General features: G+C 46.7%; 1 protein-coding gene across 10 annotated transcripts in view; it reads left to right on the forward strand.

Moving 5' to 3' along the window:
• LOC137375477 (phospholipase D1-like) overlaps nt 1-21,369 on the forward strand; it is a 235,373-nt gene that overhangs the window by 167,937 nt on the left and 46,067 nt on the right. For 9 of the 10 annotated variants that reach the window (XM_068042786.1, XM_068042781.1, XM_068042780.1 and 6 more), the window contains 4 exons: nt 3,717-3,827; nt 14,247-14,375; nt 17,132-17,250; nt 18,577-18,690. In XM_068042786.1, the coding sequence (XP_067898887.1) occupies nt 3,717-3,827; nt 14,247-14,375; nt 17,132-17,250; nt 18,577-18,690 (473 nt within the window). The remainder of the gene's footprint in view (nt 1-3,716; nt 3,828-14,246; nt 14,376-17,131; nt 17,251-18,576; nt 18,691-21,369) is intronic. The other variant, XM_068042787.1, reaches the window with a different exon arrangement.

A 21,369-nucleotide genomic window follows, 5' to 3' on the forward strand; every position in this document is an offset into this window, starting at 1 on the left:
TAGCTGTGCTCTTGAACCACTGCAGTCTGTGTGGTGAAGGTGCTCCCGCAGTGCTGTTAATTGGCAAAGCTCCAGCATTTTGACCAAACGACAATGAAAGAACAGACAAGGTATGCCCAAATTGGGATGATATGTGACTTGGAGGGTTCTTGGAGCTGACGGTGTTTGTGTACACCTGCTGCCCTTGTACTCTAGCTTGTGAAGCTCATGGGTTTAGAAGGTTCATTCGGACATGTGAGCATCGGGAACTACTAACAGGATGCAGAGGATTAAACTGCATTACTTAAATCACCTGCATGTCAAATTTAATGAAATCAAATGATTGTTGCTAACTAACCTATTCACCAGCTGGTGGTTAATGATAATATTTATGGACTGCTCTGTTTTGGACAGTACTGAATGGTGTTTGATGTGTGCAATGACCAGAGTTTGGTGCAGGTGGGGGCAGGAGGAGCAGAGTACAGATTGTCCCGAAACACTCACTCTCTTATTACGGCAAAACAAGGACTATGACGGAAAGGCCTCAAAATGACCAAACCAATGTATCGTGGACGGCCATGACCTTTGCTGATTGACCTGCAGGGATGAGCAAGATGGAGAAGGTTGGCGTAAATCTTGCCAATGGGTATGAGGATCCTACATGACATGAATTTTGGGGGGGACTGCCATTGGTTCAGTTCCTAGTCCTGAGAGCATGGTACCGGTAATGCCTCCAGACATTTGAGGCTTTCTGTGTCAAGTACTCTCCCTATGGACCACTATCTCTGTCAAACCAGGCTGCAGGTCACTCTCCAGAAACAGGGGGATCCATATCTCAGCCTTGAGTTAGGTTAACCAGGCCAATAAATAGATTAAATGATGAATTGTTTATCTAGCGTCAGATTTCTTCACATCAGGGGGCTTTGTTCAGCAAAAGGTAGGCATATAACTGCACAGTTTATGTATACAACAGAAATGCAGCCAGAAGATATAAATCAGCTCACCAACAATCAACTTATTGTCGGCAGCAGCAGATCATCTCATGCTAAGGGTTCATATCCCTGCGGATTTGACTTACATCTCTTTCTAATTTACAGCTATGTCCTCTCATTTTGCAGTGCCACCTCATCATTAAATTACACCCCTTTATTGTTGCGTTTCCATAGAACCTTGCTCATTTCTAAGTCGAACCCCCTTGTGCCTATTCGCTATCAAGAGGTAATCGAGCCCCAATCCTCTGTATCTACAATGTAACGGTAGGGACTGTATTCGGGAAGAAGTGGCCTGCCAAGTCCTCATCAAGATACGAATCTATCTTAAGTGATGTGTCCATGTTCATACACTGATGCCAAGTGTAAGCAGATCAACAAGTGGAAAAGAAAGCAATTGTGTGTGCCACGGAATAGTCCATGGAGCACGTGATCTCCTGATTAATTGAGTGTTGTGTGAAGCTATTAGATTCAGATTGTTAGCTGTTAAACTGGCCACTTTGATGGACAGGCAACAAAAAAATACATTTGGAAAGGGGAAATTGGGAACGCATTCATCTGCGACAATATCCAAAAGTGTCAACCATCTGGACCTCACCCCTGACGCGTCTTTGTGGCACACCAATCTCTCTCAGATCCTCCTAACTGAGGGGGTTGAGTACAAGGACTAGTCTCATAGAAGCTTACACGACAGAAGGAGGCCATTCAGCCCTTCATGCATGTGCTGGCTCTTTGAAAGAGCTATCTTATTGGTCCCACACCCTAAATAAAAGCAAAATACTGCGGGTGCCGGAAAACCCAAATTAAAAACAGAAAGTGCTGGAAATCCTCAGCAGGTCTGGCAGCATCTGTGTGGAGAGAGAAACAGAGTTAACGTTTCAGGTCGGTGACCTTACTATTTTTGGGAGCCTAGATCACCTGGGTCTTCACCAAATGGAGACCCAGGAAAATGAGGTGCCGTGGCCGAGTGATTCCAGTCACTGCTCACTGGTGTGACTCTCTGAGCATTTGCCCCAACCCTGAGCATAAGCATTGGTCCGGAGAGGAGAGGGGAGGGGAGGAGAGGAGAGCGGAGGGGAGGAGAGGGGAGGGGTGTGGGTGAGTTCAAGCCTCAGGGGGTAACGTGAAGCTGTCAAAACCCACCCACTGCTTTGCCCCTTATAAATTGGCCCCAGGCTCTTCAGATTCCAATCTTTTCCTCTTCTTCCCTACACATGAATGGATGGATCCCGGATCTGTGGATCATACCAAGGTGCGGGAGTGAGGTGGTGGGAAAGTAGTACGGAGGCCTCAATTCACACCACAATGCGGGACGTTTTGTTTGTAGCCCTCGGGCGTGTTTTGTTCTGGGTTTTATTCTGTCGCTGTGTATCTTGTCAGAGTCCAAAAATGTATTACTGAAAATTCTAGCGGTGGGATTTTGTTCAATCTTTAAAATATTGATTGTTATGTTAAACTGCACAAACAAGGCCCATCCTTTCAATGGGAGATACTTGCTTTCAGAGCATGGGTACAAGAGAATCCAGAATGAGTGCAATTTGAAAAAGTGGATTTTTTAAATTTAGATTTATAGATACAGCACTGAAACAGGCCCTTCGGCCCACCGAGTCTGTGCTGACCATTAACCACCCATTTTATACTAATCCTACACTAATCCCATATTCCTACCACATCCTCACCTGTCCCTATATTCCCCTACCACCTACCTATACTAGGGGCAATTTATAACGGCCAATTTACCTATCAACCTGCAAGTCTTTTGGCATGTGGGAGGAAACCGGAGCACCCGGAGGAAACCCACGCAGACACAGGGAGAACTTGCAAACTCCACACAGGCAGTACCCAGAACTGAACCCGGGTCGCTGGAGCTGTGAGGCTGCGGTGCTAACCACTGCGCCGCCTATTTCTCATTCTCACTCACCAGGAGCTGCAGGGCAGTCTCTTTGTGGCTGGTGACCAGTAGTTACAAGGGGTCATTTGTCCACCTTTTCTCAGTGTCAGGTTTCACAATCTTACTGGCGTGGGCCCAGGAATTGGGTTGGGCAGTAGTGGAAAAAGGTGACAGTGAATAGGAATCTCGTTTTACATTCCCCCCCCCTCCCCCATTTTCCTTTCTGGGTGCCAAGACTCATTTGAGAGCTCCGCTGCTCTTCTTCAAAATAGTCGCGGTAGAATCTTTTACATGAGAGGGTAAACGGGGCCTAGGTTTAACACCTCATCCGAACGATGGCACCTCCAAGTGCAGCCCTCCCTCAGTACTACACTGGGAGTGTCAGCCTGGATGAGGTGCTCAAGTCTCTGGAGTGGGACTTGAAACCAAAACTATCAGCCTAGAAAGCATTACTCATTTAGAGATTGATACTCACTAAGCCGCGACCAGCCATCATCAAAAAAGCACCATGTTTTTAAACTTTTGAAGCTGTGTGTCTTGTGGATAACTCATTGGAATCAGTATGACACTTTATTTAGACTTGTGAGCAAAATTGCACATTACAACATTGTGATTTCAGTAAGACCTTGAGTGACGATCAAATGTAGGAGCCAGGCCTGCATTCAGAGAGCAGTTGCTTTTATTTTGTATCAAGACTCTCCTCACAAGGCAAAAAGTGGATTTATTCTCCTTCAGTTGAGACGGAGAATGGGGGGGGGGGGGGTGCGGGTGGCGTGCGGGGGGACGGTGCGGGGTTGGGGATGGTGGTAAATTGTGTGCACACAGCCCCAGACCAGCTGCCCTGTGACTCTCTGCAGGTTGGCTTAACAATTTCAGCAGCCAGCAGAACTTAATCAGTGATAGGTTACCTTACCTGAAGAGATTACATCACCAGGCCGGGAGCCCTGGGCTCTTTCGATCCAAGGACGGTGAGTTAGAATTTCGAGCAGAGCTTTTTCTTTTCCCTTTGGATTTGTGTTCAGCTTATGCTGGTCAAAGTGGGGAGTCTCTACTCTTATTCCACTCCTGGGTGCTTCAGCTTTGGTGTGTGGTGGGAAGCTTCTGTCTCTGCTTGTCCTGTTGTCAGATTGAGATGCAGGGAATATGCTTGTAGGGAGTGTCGCATGATAAACTGCAGGAGTCTGTGTTAACTGCCATGGCTCAGTGGGTAGCACCCTCACCTCCAAATCAGAAGGTTATGGATTCAAGCACCCACTCTGGGGACCTGAGCATAGAATCTAGGCTGGCATTCCCACTGCAATACTGAGGGAGTGTTGGAGGTGCTGTCTTTTGGATGAGACATTAAGTCCCAGGCGGATGTATAAATTTCTCGGCCACCTTTTTGAAGAAGAGCAAGGGGAGTTCTCCCTTGTGTCTTGAGGCCAATATTTATCCCTCAACCAACATTACGAAAAACAGATTGTCTACTCTTGGTCACATTGCTGTTTGTGGGATCTTGCTGTGCAGAAGGACTCACAAAGAGCAAATGAGTTGGCTGCCAGATATGTTGCTTTATGGTGGCATTGGCTGAAGGATGAATATTGGACAGAATTAGAGTTACAAACCGGAAACTCCTGGACAATGCAGCAAGCAAAACCCCTTATCCAAACTATATTACCTACTGACAGTGCAACACTGCATTAACACTGCGCCAGACTGTTAGCCTGATTTAGTTGCACCAGTCCTGGAGCAGAATTTGAACTCTTAGCCTTCTCAGCCTGAAGTGAGAGCGCCACCCAATGAATCCAGCGATTACAACAGCCTAACGGAAGCCCATTTTAATGCAGCCATTCCGACTGTCCAGAAGTATCTTTGTCTCTAAATAATTCTGCACAAACGTCCCGTGTGATAAGTATTTGCAAACATTATCCATTGTAGTTTGTTACAGGAAACTTGCTGCTCCCAGCCCAGACAGATTCAGACAACGAGATGGGATTTGTCATCAACATTTCCAGCTCTGTTTGCAAATCATTTTCAGGCTTTGCAGTTGATATATGATCTGGGAACCTTTGCATTTTGCAGTGAATATTTTAAGCAAATGCAGCCCCTCTGAGCGTGTGCACTGTGATGGGATGGGACCGATTGCCATCAGCCACCACTCTAACAAAAATTATACAAATTATAGCAACTTTTAAGAAAAACAGAGAGCAACGAAAAGGCAATTGACCCATCAACACAATCACCCATTTAATTTGCCTCTACAGACCCTGCGCAGATGCACTATCCCAGGCTCTGACCATGAACTTGCAGGAGGGAAAGTTCTGCAGTTCTGAAAGTCATGAATCCTAAAGGAAATCTCGAAAAATATTCCAGAATTATCATCCATCATCAAGCCTCCAATGATTCAATTCTGGCCTTCTATCCTTCACAGGGAATACACCCTCCCTCACATCCACCTACCATCTAGCTTCCCTGGAATGAGCAGCTGAGAGAAAGAACTTGCATTTATATTGCACCTTTCACAACCCCAGGGCATCCCAAAGCACTTTACAGCCAATGAAGTACTTTTGAAGTGTAGTTACTTTTGTAATGTAGGAATCCCAGTAGCAATTTTGCACACAGCAAGCTCCCACAAATAGCATTCTGATAAATGACCAGAGGGCGGCACAGTGGCGCAGTGGTTAGCACCGCAGCCTCACAGCTCCAGCGACCCAGGTTCAATTCTGGGTACTGCCTGTGTGGAGTTTGCAAGTTCTCCCTGTGTCTGCGTGGGTTTCCTCCGGGTGCTCCGGTTTCCTCCCACAGCCAAAAGACTTGCAGGTTGATAGGTGAATTGGCCATTATAAATTGCCACTAGTATAGGTCGGTGGTAGGGGAATATAGGGACAGGTAAGGATATGGTAGAAATATGGGATTAGTGTAGGATTAGTATAAATGGGTGGTTAATGGTCGGCACAGACTCGGTGGGCCGAAGGGCCTGTTTCAGTGCTGTATATCTAAATCTAAATCATTTGATTTCAGTGATGTTTGTTGAGGGATTTGCTAGGACAGTGGGGCAGTCTCCCCTACTCTTTGATGTATTATATTGGAACTATTTACACTCATCTTGGGGGGCAGACAGAGCCTCAGTACTGCACTAGGACTGTCAGCCTAGATTCTATGCTCATGTCTCTGAGGTGGGACTCGAACCCACAATCTTCTGACAGAGATGAGAGTGCTACCCAATCAGCAATGGCTGACATCTGAAGTGGTCATCACCACCCAATATGACTTTGATGCTAGGTCCATGGTCTGATCCGGTGTCCATTCCTGCTAGGGGGCCCTTGGCCTGGGGTTGGCAATGGGTAAGTGCGAGGGCACAATCCATCTGTGATGCAGCCTGTCTTACCTGACTGCCATTACTGCTGTTCCTCCTCTTCCTCTTCTGAATCACAGAAATGCCCATGAAGGTTCCAACTTTTCCCAACTTGGAGATGTGAAACCAAAACCTGGGACACAAACACACCTCAGCCACTAAATTTCCATAACAAAAGCAACAATTTGCATTTATATAGCAACTCTAACATAGTAAAATATTCCAAGATGCTTCATGGATGCTTTATCAAACCAAATTTGACACTGAGCCACATAAGGAGATATTAGAGCAGGTGACCAAAAGTTTGGTCAAAGAGGTAGATTTTAAGGAATATTTTGAGGAGGAGAAACAAGCTGAGAGGCAGAGACGTTTAGGGGGAGAATTGCAGAGCAAAGGGCCCAGGCAGCTGAAGGCACAGCCACCAATGGTGGAGTGATTAAAATCAGGGATGCGCTAGAGGCTAGATAGGTGCTTGATGGCCGGCACGGACACATTGGACCGAAGGGCCTGTTTCTGTGCTGTATAACTCTATGACTCTATGAGAGGCCAGATTTGCAGGAACACAGAGATCTCAGAGGGTTGTAGAGCTGGAGGACATTATAGAGATAGGGAGGGGGTGAAATCATGGAGGGATTTGAAAACGAGGGTGAGAAGGTTAAAATTGAGGCATTGTCAAACTAGGAGCCAATGTCAGTCAATGAGCACAGGGTGTTATGTATATTGGGGATTTGGTGCAAGTTATGATACGAGGACCAGAGATGGGAGGCCAGCCAGTAGACCGCTGGAATAGTCAAATTTAGAGGTAACATTGTCTGCATGAGGGCTTCAGAAGTAGATGAGCTGAGGCAGAGTCGAGCAATATTATGGAGGTGGGAATAGTTAGTCTTAGTAATGGAGTGGATATCGGTTTGAAAGCTCATCTCGGGGTCAGGGAGCACATCAAGGTGGTGAACAGTCTGGTTCAACTTCAGACAGTTGCCAGGGAGATGTATGGATTCAGTGGTGGGAAATGGTGTTTGTAGCAGGCACTGAAGACAATGGCTTTGGTCTTCCCAATAATTAATTGGAGGAAAATTCTGCGCATTTGGTACTGGATATCGGACCAAGGGTGTGACAAATTAAAGGCAGTGTAGGGGTTGAGAGAGGTGGTGTTGAGGAGGAACTGGGTGTCATCTGTGTACATTTGATAACCTGACACTGTATTTTCTGATGATGATACACAGGTGCAGCTTACAGTTGAGAAATGGGAGGGGTCCAAGAATAGATCCTGAGGGGATCGAATAAAGAATTTAAACAAAGAGCACACCTCGATGGCAGGCATGGCTGTGGGGTCATCGGGTGAGGAACTGTTTGGTTTCTGGGGCCCCTCTTGGTTGAGTGCCCACTCACTCATTGCTCTCTGTGCTTAAATGACCCCGGGTTCAAGGTGAAAACAGAATATTCTGGAAACCTTTGACAGGAAAAAGGAACAAAAAGATTCAGGTCTTGTGACATGTTCGAGGTATCCCAGGATGTCTGGTGACTGTGGTAACAGGTCTCAACATGAATTAAGCCTTTAGGCCAAAGGAATTGACAAGAAACAGAGACCATAAAGCAGAAGTGATGTCAATGTTTTGCAAATCTTATCTCAATATCTATTTATATTTCTGTATTTCTTTCTCCGAACTGTATTTGTAAGAACAGCATTTGAATTTATTTTAGATAATTGAGGGGAGGTCTATTTGGGTTTGCTTTGCATGTTGAAATCTTTTGGCCAAACTTCACTAACATCTGCTGTCTGATATTTCCCTTTTTTTTTGTTTATTTCCCACTCGTTGCCAATTTTTCTCTCCCTGCTCCACTCCACCCCAAGCCGTGCCTTCAGCTGCCTGGCCCCAAGCTCTGGAATTCCCTCCCTAAACCTCTCCGCCTCTCTTTCCTCCTTTAAGATGCTCCTTAAAACCTACCTCTTTGACCAAGCTTTTGGTCACCTGTCCTAATATCTCCTTGTGTGGCCCGGTGACAAATTTAGTTTGTTAATTGTTCCTGTGAAGCCCCTTGAGATGTTTTACTCTGTAAAAGGTGCTATATAAATGCAAATTATTGTTGCCATTACAGATGAGGAACGGACTGGGATAAACTCGATGACTCATCGGCAATCCTTGACTAAAACTTTGCATGAAGTTAATAAGTGGAAAGGAATTGGTTACAAGGGTTTTTCAGTAGCAGACTATGTCAGGAGAAGGTTTAGTCTCTGTCCTCCTGAACAGAAACAGCATTGTGTGACTTGGGATCAATTAATTGAGTTGTTCTTGGAAGAAAAGCCCCTTCGAGGCAGGATTCTTGGCTCCACACACACAGCAGGCTGTTTCAGAACAAAGGAACTTTGTCACAACTCAAGTCAGTCCACTCAACAGTCAGTCCTGGCTGAAATATCAGCTTTCAAAACCAAACATATAATAGCAGTCTGTTGGAAAACAGGGAAGGTTTGGAGTTTTACTTCAGTGTGAGTGTGGGCACCCAAGCTTTATGACGGATTCTGGAAGACAAGGCTGATATTCTGAAACCCAGACTTCAATTCCTTGAAGCAACAGCACTATAATTTGGTACAAAGAGAGGCTAAGTTATGGCGTTACTCTGTATCTAACCCTGTGCTGTACCTGTCCTGGGAGTATTTGATGAGACAGTACCTGTGGAAAGGGGGCAGTGATGATTCACTGGAAATTTACCAGAGTTTATAGGTGATGTTTAGAAAGCCTGAAAAAAAAATTGAAGGCTTAATTTTACCGGAAACGCTGAAGCTTAAGAGACAACATTGAAATGTTTTCAAATCACCCCTGTGCTCTTGGTTCAGCAATGCCTCAAATTTAAAACTCGCATCCTTGATTTTGAATCTCTCCATGGCCTCGCCCCTCCCTATCTCTTTAAGCTCCTCCAGCCCCACAACCCTCTGACAAAACAATGAGTCACCATTTACCCTCTCAACAATAACTCGCAATCATGGAGGGTCTTTAACATAGTAAAACACCTTAAGGTGCTTTGCAGGAACAATTATCAAACAAAATTTGACATTGAGACACAGAAGGAAATATTATGAGAGCCCTTGGTCAAAAAGGCAAAGAGTCTTCAAGGTCGGCAGAGAGGTACAGGCAGAGAGGTTATGGGATGGAATTCGGGAGCTTAGGGTCTCCCACAGCTGAAGGTACGGCCACCAATGGTGGAGCAAAGGAAATCGGGAATGTTCAAGAGGCCAGAATTGGAGGAGTGCAGAAACCTCGGAGGGTTGTAGCACTGGAGGAAATTGTAGAGATAGGGAGGGGTAAGGCCATGGAGGGATTTGAAAATAAGGATGAGCATTTTAAAATCGGGGGCATTGCTCGACCATGAGCCAATGGAGGTCAGTGAGCATAGCACTGATGGTTTCCTTCCTTCTCATTCACTTTCCTGCTTTTGGGGAGAAGGGGAGCTATATTCTGATGAAAAGCAAGAGACGGTCAACTCATAACTACAGCCAGTGAATTACCATGTGTGATTATTCCCACCTTTTTACAGACATATCATTTATATATTATTGCAGGAAATGCCTTGTAACATCTGCATGTTAGTTCAATAACTGAATACTTAACATTCAAAGCGCAATGGTCAAATTTTAACACCATTTAATTCATAGTGATTCTAGCCATCTCCCTCATCACACTGTGACCTTGCATTAGCTTAGCTTGCCTGCCAGCTTCAACCTTTCACTTCCCGCATGCCTCTTCGTCCCCTCTTTGGTGCGCCAAGCTCCGCCCTGCTGTTCTTTGCATCTCTGCCTGAATGAAATTGGGACGTCAAATGTCAGGTGTGTGAGTTGAACGCAAATGATTGCAGAACTTGCCAATCGTTTAAATAAAACACACAGAGGTTTGGAATGAAATGGTACTTTTGATGCTATACTATAAGTCTCCTTGCTGTTTCAGTGTCCTGTTGGGATGGTTCTTGTGCGGTGTATCTTTGCTGAGGTGTTGTTGCTTGTTGGTATCTGCATTGTGATGTCTTGTGTTTCCATATTTACATCACGTGTATCTCATAGTAACCCTGTATTCCAATGTTTTGAAGTGTGACTTTCACACAGATTTTCCTTGTTAAAGTATGACGGGTTCTGTGTCTACTTATCCAAATGTAGCTCTCAAATCCACCTGGGTGAGTGCGCTCCAAATATTTGACTATGCAAATACAGACCTCCCCCTCAGCCTGGGTCAGTAGAGACTTCATCCTGTCTCTGGGCCAATGTAGGCCTCACCTCTGCCTGGGTCAATGTAGGCCTCACCCTCTGCCTGATTCAGTGTAGGCCTCACCCTGTGACTGGGCCAGTAGAGACTTCATCCTGTCTCTGCGTCAGTACAGGCCTCACCCTCTGCCTGGGTCAATGTAGGCCTCACCCTGTGCCTGAGTCAGTACAGGCCTCACCCTTTGCCTGGGTCAGTACAGGCCTCACTCTGTGCCTGGGTCAGTATAGGCCTCACCCTGTGCCTGGGTCAGTACAGGCCTCACCCTGTACCTGGGTCAATGTAGGCCTCACCATGTGCCTGGGTCAGTACAGTCCTCACTCTGTGCCTGGGTCAGTACAGGCCTCACCCTGTGCCTGGGTCAGTACAGGCCTCACCCTGTGCCTGGGTCAGTACAGGCCTCACTCTGTGCCTGGGTCAGTACAGGCCTCACTCTGTAATAAAAGCAAAATACTGCGGATGCTGGAAATCTGAAACAAAAACAAGAAATGCTGGATTCACTCAGCAGGTCTGGCAGCATCTGTGGAAAGAGAAGCAGAGTTAACGTTTCGGGTCAGTGACCCTTCTTCGGAACTGACAAATATTAGAAAAGTCACAGATTATAAACAAGTGAGGTGGGGGTTGGGCAAGAGATAACAAAGGAGAAGGTGCAGATTGGACCAGGCCACATAGCTAACCAAAAGGTCACGGAGCAAAGGCAAACAATATGTTAATGGTGTGTTGAAAGACAAAGCATTAGTACAGATTAGGTGTGAATATACTGAATATTGAACATCAGCAAGTGCAAACCTGAAGAAAAACAACCTGAAAAAAACAGTGGGTGAGCAAACTGAACAAACTAAGATGAACTGAAATAAATACAAAAAAAGATTGTAAAAAATGTAAAAAGGAATGCCAAAAAAAAAGGAAGAAAAAATAACTAAAAATGACTAAAAATGAAAGTAAAGTGGGGGGCTGTCATGCTCTGAAATTATTGAACTCAATGTTCAGACCGGCAGGCTGTAGTGTGCCTAATCGGTAGATGAGATGCTGTTCCTCGAGCTTGCGTTGATGTTCACTGGAACACTGCAGCAATCCCAGGACAGAGATGTGAGCATGAGAGCAGGGGGGAGTGTTGAAATGGCAAGCAACCGGAAGCTCAGGGTCCTGCTTGCGGACTGAGCGGAGATGTTCCGCAAAGCGGTCACCCAGTCTGCGCTTGGTCTCCCCAATGTAGAGGAGACCACACTGTGAGCAGCGAATACAGTATGCTACATTGAAAGAAGTACAAGTAAATCGCTGCTTCACCTGAAAGGAGTGTTTGGGGCCTGGGACAGTGAGGAGAGAGGAGGTAAAGGGACAGGTATTACACCTCCTGCGATTGCAAGGGAAGGTGCCCTGGGACGGGGACGAGGTGGTGGGGGTAATGGAGGAGTGGACCAGGGTGTCGCGGAGGGAACGATCCCTTCGGAATGCTGACAGGGGAAGGGAGGGGAAGATGCGACTGGTAGTGGCATCACGCTGGAGGTGGCGAAAATGGCGGAGGATGATCCTTTGGATATGGAGGCTGGTGGGATGAAAAGTGAGGACAAGGGGAACCCTGTCACGGTTCTGGGAGGGAGGGGAAGGGGAAGGAAATCCTCAACCGAGGATTTCCCCCCACTGTGGTTGACAGGGCCCTCAACCGTGTCCGACCCATTCCCCGCACCTCTACCCTCACCCCTTCCCCTCCCTCCCAGAACCGTGACAGGGTTCCCCTTGTCCTCACTTTCCACCCCACCAGCCTCCATATCCAAAGGATCATCCTCCGCCATTTTCGCCACCTCCAGCGTGATGCCACTACCAGTCGCATCTTCCCCTCCCTTCCCCTGTCAGCATTCCGAAGGGATCGTTCCCTCCGCGACACCCTGGTCCACTCCTCCATTACCCCCACCACCTCGTCCCCGTCCCAGGGCACCTTCCCTTGCAATCGCAGGAGGTGTAATACCTGTCCCTTTACCTCCTCTCTCCTCACTATCCCAGGCCCCAAACACTCCTTTCAGGTGAAGCAGTGATTTACTTGTACTTCTTTCAATGTAGTATACTGTATTCGCTGCTCACAGTGTGGTCTCCTCTACATTGGGGAGACCAAGCGCAGACTGGGTGACCGCTTTGCGGAACATCTCCGCTCAGTCCGCAAGCAGGACCCTGAGCTTCCGGTTGCTTGCCATTTCAACACTCCCCCCTGCTCTCATGCTCACATCTCTGTCCTGGGATTGCTGCAGTGTTCCAGTGAACATCAACGCAAGCTCGAGGAACAGCATCTCATCTACCGATTAGGCACACTACAGCCTGCCGGTCTGAACATTGAGTTCAATAATTTCAGAGCATGACAGCCCCCCACTTTACTTTCATTTTTAGTCATTTTTAGTTATTTTTTCTTCCTTTTTTTTGGCATTCCTTTTTACATTTTTTACAATCTTTTTTTGTATTTATTTCAGTTCATCTTAGTTTGTTCAGTTTGCTCACCCACTGTTTTTTTCAGGTTGTTTTTCTTCAGGTTTGCACTTGCTGATGTTCAATATTCAGTATATTCACACCTAATCTGTACTAATGCTTTGTCTTTCAACACACCATTAACATATTGTTTGCCTTTGCTCCGTGACCTTTTGGTCAGCTATGTGGCCTGGTCCAATCTGCACCTTCTCCTTTGTTATCTCTTGCCCAACCCCCACCTCACTTGTTTATAATCTGTGACTTTTCTAATATTTGTCAGTTCCGAAGAAGGGTCACTGACCCGAAACGTTAACTCTGCTTCTCTTTCCACAGATGCTGCCAGACCTGCTGAGTGAATCCAGCATTTCTTGTTTTTGTTTCAGGCCTCACTCTGTGCCTGGGTCAGTACAGGCCTCACCCTGTACCTGGGTCAATGTAGGCCTCACCCTGTGCCTGGGTCACAACAGGCCTCACCCTGTACCTGGGTCAATGTAGGCCTCACCCTGTGCCTGGGTAAGTACAGGCCTCACCCTGTGCCTGGGTCAGTACAGGCCTCACTCTGTGCCTGGGTCAGTACAGGCCTCACTCTGTGCCTGGGTCAGAACAGGCCTCACTCTGTGCCTGGGTCAGAACAGGCCTCACTCTGTGCCTGGGTCAGTACAGGCCTCACTCTGTACCTGGGTCAATATAGGCCTCACCCTGTGCCTGGGTAAGTACAGGCCTCACCCTGTGCCTGAGTCAAATACAGGCCTCACTCTGTGCCTGAGTCAATATAGGCCTCACCCTGTGCCTGAGTCAGTACAGGCCTCACACAGTGCCTGGGTCAGTATATGCCATGAGCCTGCTTATCCAAGTACAGGCTTCCCACCTGGCTGGGTGAGTGCAGGCCTTGAATCTGCCTGTACCAGCCCAGGAGGTTTTTAACATTAGTCAGCAATCGGTCTCCAAACCAGGCCCATTCTACTTCATCACCTTCACCTCTCCCTCTGCTTGGATGTATTCCAGAAGGTTGGGATCACATCACTTCCAACCAGCACCATCCCACCCCCATACTCTCGCCATTGGTCACCCGAAACATCCATCGGCACGGTGCCCCGCCTTCTCTTAGCCAATCAGAGACTTGGTTACCCGATTGGATGGTTCTTGATTGTCAGTCCAACAGCCATTTCTTGACTAACTCCAATATTTTTAAAAATGAGAAACAAAAGCGTTGACAGAAAATGAAAAGTTATTGGGTGAGGTCACTAACGGATCGTGTTGACATATGCTATTCACCCTAAACCTTTGTAACGAAAGAAATGCAATGCTTTCATACTGAATGTTTTATTTCTCTGTTGTAAATCCCGAGGCAGAAAGGGGTTCAAACTGCAGTCTACGAACAAACATTGGAGAACTGGTCGGGCAAACGAGGTTCTGGCATGGGAAGGACTATTGCAACTTCGTCTTCAAGGACTGGGTCCAGTTGGACAAACCCTTTGACGGTGAGTGAAACCACAACTGATGATCTTGAGTTTTTTAACTGCCATGTCCTAACTCACACCAAGTCCCATTCACTCATCACCCTTTGTGCTCACTGACCCACATTGGCTTCAGGTCCTGCAATGTCTCGATTATAAAATTCTCATCCTTGTTTTTCAATTTGCTCCATGGCCTCACCCCTCCCTACCTCTGTAATCTCCTCCAGTCGCACAGCCCTCCGAGATCTCTGCACTCCTCCAATTCTGGCCTCTTGAGCATCCCTGATTTTAATTGCTCCACCATTGGTGGCCGTGCCTTCAGCTGCCTGGGCCCCAAACTCTGGAATTCCCTCCCTAAACCTCTCCACCTCTCTACCTCTCTCTCTCCTCCTTTAAGACACTCCTTAAAACCTACCTCTTTGACCAAGCTTTTGGTCACCTGTCCTAATGTTTCCTTATGTGGCTGGGTGTCAATCTTTGTTGATAACACTCCTGTAAAACCTCTTGGGACTATTTACCAAATTAAAGGTGTTATATAAATCCAGGTTGTTGCTACTTACTATCTGATCCTTTGCAATGTCCCCTCACAACTGAACTGATAAAATAATTTCTCATCGACCCACCCGATGCCTCAAATGGTTAATGTGCTGCCTGCTGTGTTATGAGGCCTTCAGATTCGGTTGGTTCCTGACACAGCCAGCTACCCTCAGTCCAAAGCTGCATTAGGTGAATCAGAGCATCATAGAATGGTTATAGCACTGAAAGAGGCCATTCGGCCTGTCATGCCCATGCTGGCTGTTTGCAAGAGCAATGCAGTCCCATTTCCCCACCCTTTTCCTGAAGCCCTACAAATATTTTCTCTTCAAATAATTATCCAGTTCCATTTTGAAGGCCTTGGTTGAATCTGCTTCCTCCACACTCTCAGGCAGTGCATTGCAGATCCTAACCACTCGCTGTGTAAAAAAAGTTTTTCCTCATGAACACTGCAATGGCTTTGACAGGGCCTAGTGATTCACCACCCAGTCAATCCTGCTGACAATTGGATGGGGTGGGGTCTTAGCTGGGATGGGATCGGGTTTTCTTGTGATTCCCGGGTGGTCGGCTAGTCTCTGTGTTGGACCATCTCACCTGGGGATCGAATGTAATCCTGGGGTATGGGAAGGCTGCTGCTCCCTGCGGAACTGTAGCCCAACAGGAGGCGACGTCAGATGGGATAGTAAACCACATGTCCAGATTTGCCAATGGTACAAGATATGCAGTATTGTAAGCAGTGTAGCTGGAAGCATATAATTATAAAGAGATATAAATAGATTAAGTGAATGGGCAAAACTGTGGCAAATGGATTTCAGTCTAGGAAAATGTGAGGTCATCCACTTTGGATCCAAAAAGGATAGAACAGGGAACTTTCTAAATGGAGAAAAACTCAAAACAGTGGAGGTTGAAAGAGACTTGGGATTCCAGGTACACAGACCATTAAAATGTCACAAATGGCTATAGAAAATAATCAAAAAGGCTGATTGAACACTGGCCTTTATATTTAGAGGACTAGAATACAAGGGGGTAGAAGTCATGCTTCAGCTATACAAAGCCCTGGTTAGATCACACCTGGAGTTACTGGGAGCAGTTCTGGGTGTCACACCTTAGGAAGGATATAATGGCCTTGGAGGGAGTGCAGTGTAGATTTACCAGAATGATACCTGGACAACAAGGGTTAAATTACAAGGAGAGATTACACAAACTAGGGTTGTATTCCCTGGAATTTAGAAGGTTAAGTGGTGATTTGATTGACGTTTTTAAGATATTAAGGAAAACAGATAGGATTTATTTTTATTTAGAGATACAGCACTGAAACAGGCCCTTCGGCCCACCGAGTCTGTGCCGACCAACAACCACCCATTTATACTAACCCTATAGAAATCCCATATTCACTACCACCTACACTAGGGGCAATTTACAATGGCCAATTTACCTATCACTTGCAAGGTCTTTGGCTGTGGGAGGAAACCAGAGCACCCAGTGGAAACCCACACGGTCACAGGGAGAACTTACAAACTCCGCACAGGCAGTACCCAGAATCGAACCCGAGCCCTTGAAGCTGTGAAGCTGTGGTGCTAACCACTGCACCGCCTAGAGGATAGATAGACAGAAAGTATTTCTGCTAGTTGGGGAGTCCAGGACTAGGGGCATAGTCAAAAAATTAGAGCCAGACCTATCAGGAGTGATATTAAGAATCACTTATTCACACAAAGGGTGGTGGAAGTTTAAAACTCTTTTCCACAGACGAAAATTGATGCTGGATCAATTATGAATTTTAAATCAGAGATTGATAGATTTTTGTTAAAGGTATTAAGGGATATGGGGCAAAGGCAGGTACATGGAGTCTGGTCGCAGAGTAGCCATGATCTCATTGAATGACAGAAAAGACTCAAGTGGCTAAATCGCCTCCTCCTGTTCCTATGTCTCAGTCAGTGAATAACTGGTATTGATGAGGTGGTGGGGGTGGGGCAGTGCAGGCAATGGTTGGGGGGGGTGGTGGGGGGTGGTGGTTGAAGGAGGCCGAATTCTTAAAACAGCTAGTGATTCTGTTACTGCTTGGTGCACAAGTCCTGTGAGAACCCAGGGACAAATTACACAAACTGTTATTAGAACCTGGGCCCAGGATTCAGTTTCCTGATGCTGAGTTCCAGTCAACACCGTGTGACCGCCCACTGACCTGGAAATTTGGCCTTATTTGACTCCAATCTCACGGCCCTCGGCTAACATCTCTCTGTGTCCCTTAGATTTCATCAACCGATACACGACTCCCAGAATGCCTTGGCATGACATCGCTGCAGTGGTGCATGGGAAGGCTGCTCGCAACATGGCGCGGCACTTCATTCAACGCTGGAACTTCACAAAGGTAACTCCCGCCCCCACCCCTACCCCACATCACACCTCGGGTGGACTGCCAGACCCACTGAGACTCACAGCACTGAAGGGTCCAGGCAAGGAATTAATGGGATGCCCGCAGGTCTTTGTTTCTCTGATGCTCCGTGCCTGGATTGAGAGGCAGAGTGTTTATGTGGCCATCTCCCCCCACCCCCCCCACCATGGTAGGAGGAGGTGGCCAGATGGTTTGCGCTTGTCATTCAGGGCACTTGTGTGGCTGGAGACCGAATGTCTGTGGGCTCTTTGGTCAATGGGTCAGACTGACCGCCTGGCTTCCAACACTGGATGGTGAACAGGAGCAGGAACCTGAGTCAAGTCACTGTCCTTAGCTTACAATGCAGAGACCAATTTGCAATGCCAGACTAAAGTCAACTAATTCAGCACAAATTGGACGGTTCAGGATCTGTATGGCTTTAGGACCCAGACTGGCCACAACCAGAACAGCAAAAGTCAATGTTTCTTTTAAGTTGGACATTTGTCTACTCCAAGTCTCCATGAAAAGAAAGAAAGAACGTGGATTTCTTTAGCGCCTTTCAGAATCACAGGACCTCCGAAAACACTTTATAGCTAATGATGTGGTGACGCAGTGGTTAGCACTGCAGCCTCACAGCTCCAGCAACCCGGGTTCAGTTCCAGGTACTGCCTATGCAGAGTTTGCAAGTTCTCCCTGTGTCAGCGTGGGTTTTCGCTGGGTGCTCTGGTTTCCTCCCACAGCCAAAGACTTGCAGGTTGATAGGTAAATTGGCCATTGTAAATTGTCCCTAGTGTAGGTAGGTGGTATGAGAATTGAGGGAAACGGGATTAGTGTAAATGGATGGTTGGTGCAGACTTGTTGGGCCAAAGGACCTGTTTCGGTGCTGTATCTCTCCATGACAGTAGCCAATATGCACACAGCAAGATCCCATCAGCAGCAATGAGATAATCTGCTTTAGTGATGTTGGTTGAGGGATAAATATTGGCCAGGACACCAGGGAGAACTCCCCTGCTCTTCTTTGAAATAGTGATCATGGGATCTTTTGGGCAGACCGGGCCTCAGTTTAACATCTTATCAGAAAGACAGCACCTCAGACAGTGCAGCACACCCTCATTACTGCAGTGGGAGTGTCAGTCTAGATTATGAGCTCAAATCTCTGGATTGAGAAGTCGAACACACAATCTTCTGACTCAGAGGTAAGAGAGTCCTACCCACTGAGCTGCTGCTGATACCCATATCAATGACTGAATGGGAATTCAAACATTTTGTCTGTTGAACTTTTATACAAGTAACATTTGGTGGTGTGTTTTTTTTCTGTTCCAGATTTTTAAAGCCAAGTATCGGCCCCTGTCCTACCCATACCTCTTGCCCAAGACACTTTCGACGTCAGATGAGCTGAGATACCAGGTTCCAGGATCAGTCCAAGCTCGAGTCCAGGTCTGTGCGCGTGGAGCAACTTCATATTTTACTAAAACTCGCACAAGCCACAACAAGTAAGCCTCTCGTTGTATCCACAGGTATCTGAAATTGGCTGGGGCATGCAGGATTCATTGACTGCTCTCGTAACATGCCTGAAAATATCTGATTTAGCCTTACATTTATATAGTGCCTCAGGTGGCCCCAAACGGTGGACAATTTTAACATAACTGCCCCCATGGGAAATTGACAGGATAGGGTGCGCTGAAGTCAACGGAGAGCAATATCGAGCAGCTTTCCCACCTGGCGAGGTTGTTTAAAATTAGCACCCACTGTTGTAGGCAAATGCTGCACAGAAAGATTCCACAAGCAACCAGTGGGCTGAGTGTCCAAGTAATTGTTTGTTTGGGTTGATGGAGGAATATTGGCCCCCAGGGCATCAGTACATCTCCCCCTGTTCTTCACCCAGGAGTGCTGAGGGATGTTTTGCATGCACGTGGATGGGTACACCAGGATTATAACTCCTCTGGAGGAGGGGGGCCTGGAGTTTGGCTGATGGCCCAGGTTTGCACGTGAAGTAATGGATCCACAGAGTGCCAGATATCAGCAGAGCAACAACAACTTGCATTTATATGGTGCCTTTAATGCAGTAGAAAATCCCAAGGTGCTTCATGGGAGTGTTATCAAACAAACATTTGATACATAATATTACGACCAGTTGAGAAATGTGTCAAGTGTTTTGTTACCATCTTCACCTGGTCTTATTGTAACAGGGTTTAATTTTAAACACACTGTGTTTTGAGCTCCCTCTTTGTGAATCCTTGTTCCCAACTTTCCAATTATAAGGCAAAGAAATTAGCACAAACAGGCTTTCTTTGGTTTAAAGAAGAAAGATGAAATTTATTAAACCTTAAACTTTAATCCGGTTAACGCCTACAGATATACAACACGCCCACACTATCATGCACACATGATACACACATGCAAATAGGGACAAAAAAGAGCAGAAGAAAAGATAAGTAGAACAGTTTGAGGCAATATCTTGTTACTGTTTCTTGAGCTTGCTGTAGTCCTTGATTGAAGATATGGTCTTGTGTTTCGTTGGGGCCCAGCGTTCTTCGTAAACCTTGTTCACGTAGGAGAATTTTCTCTCTCTGAGTTTACGTGTCTTCACAAGATTCAGTTCCATGGGGAAGAGATGGAGGCAGGCAGACAGGAGAGGAAGTAATTCTTGCTTCAGTTCCAGGAGAGATCTTCACTCCATGAGCACACGGCTTTGTCTGAGTTCAGATACTTTGTTGGAAGTTCATATTCTCTGCAACAACCGGTTAGTCATGTGACTAAAACTGGTCTGACGACTTCTTCTGTGTATTGGAGAATCAACGACTGGGTCTCCATTGTTTCAACACTGCTAGTACTATACAAATGTTCTTCCAGTCAGGGAATTTTAATTTTTAATGTTCACGTGGCAAAATAACGTGTGCCTCAGTCTTAGCAGGTATACATATTGCCTGACAATGAGATATTAGGACAGGTGACCAAAAACTTGGTCAAAGAGGTAGGGTTTAAGGAGCATCTTAAAGAAGAGAGAGGTAGAGTGGTGAAGTGGTTTATGGAGAGAATTCCAGAGCTCGGGGCCCAGGCAGCTGAAGGAATAGCTGCCAATGGTGGAGCGATTAAAAATGCTGCTGGAAAGCAGGTGCGTGTGTGTGCGAGCCGATTAGGTTCAGTCATTCTTCCTCTCACAGTTGAATAGCCTGTCAACATTCATGCTCAAAGGGTAACAATTAGATGAAGTAAGAGAATGACCCACAGCAGCACTGATCAGGGGATGTGCCAGAGGCCAGAATTGGAGAAGCACAGTTATCTCGGTGGGTCGTAGGGCTGGAAGAGGTTACAGAGATAGGGAGGGGGAGGGGAAGGGATGAGCTTTGTGATGTGCATTAAAGAGATGATTTACTCCTGTCAAGGATACACTGACCAAATTAACACGTTCATGACTAATAGGCAAGACTCGGCTGCTGACTAAAGCCAATTGGTCATACGGTCAGCCTCCCCACAGCCATAATCTTTGACTCTTTGATTAGCAGTGAAATGCTCAACCTTTCAGGGACCTCCCCAGGAACCTTCAAACAAACTGAAGGAAATATTGGTGTGTATTATTCTTTTGGGCCTCCTTATCTCGAGAGACAATGGATACACGCCTGGAGGTGGTCAGTGGTTTGTGAAGCAGCGCCTGGAGTGGCTATAAAGGCCAATTCTGGAGTGACAGGCTCTTCCACAGGTGCTGCAGAGAAATTTGTTTGTTGGGGCTGTTGCACAGTTGGCTCTCCCCTTGCGCCTCTGTCTTTTTTCCTGCCAACTACTAAGTCTCTTCGACTCGCCACAATTTAGCCCTGTCTTTATGGCTGCCCGCCAGCTCTGGCGAATGCTGGCAACTGACTCCCACGACTTGTGATCAATGTCACACGATTTCATGTCGCGTTTGCAGACGTCTTTATAACGGAGACATGGACGGCCGGTGGGTCTGATACCAGTGGCGAGCTCACTGTACAATGTGTCTTTGGGGATCCTGCCATCTTCCATGCGGCTCACATGGCCAAGCCATCTCAAGCGCCGCTGACTCAGTAGTGTGTATAAGCTGGGGATGTTGGCCGCTTCAAGGACTTCTGCGTTGGAGATATAGTCCTGCCACCTGAT

Source organism: Heterodontus francisci, chromosome 11, assembly GCF_036365525.1.
Source record: "Heterodontus francisci isolate sHetFra1 chromosome 11, sHetFra1.hap1, whole genome shotgun sequence".
In the NCBI taxonomy this organism is placed as follows: domain Eukaryota; kingdom Metazoa; phylum Chordata; class Chondrichthyes; order Heterodontiformes; family Heterodontidae; genus Heterodontus; species Heterodontus francisci.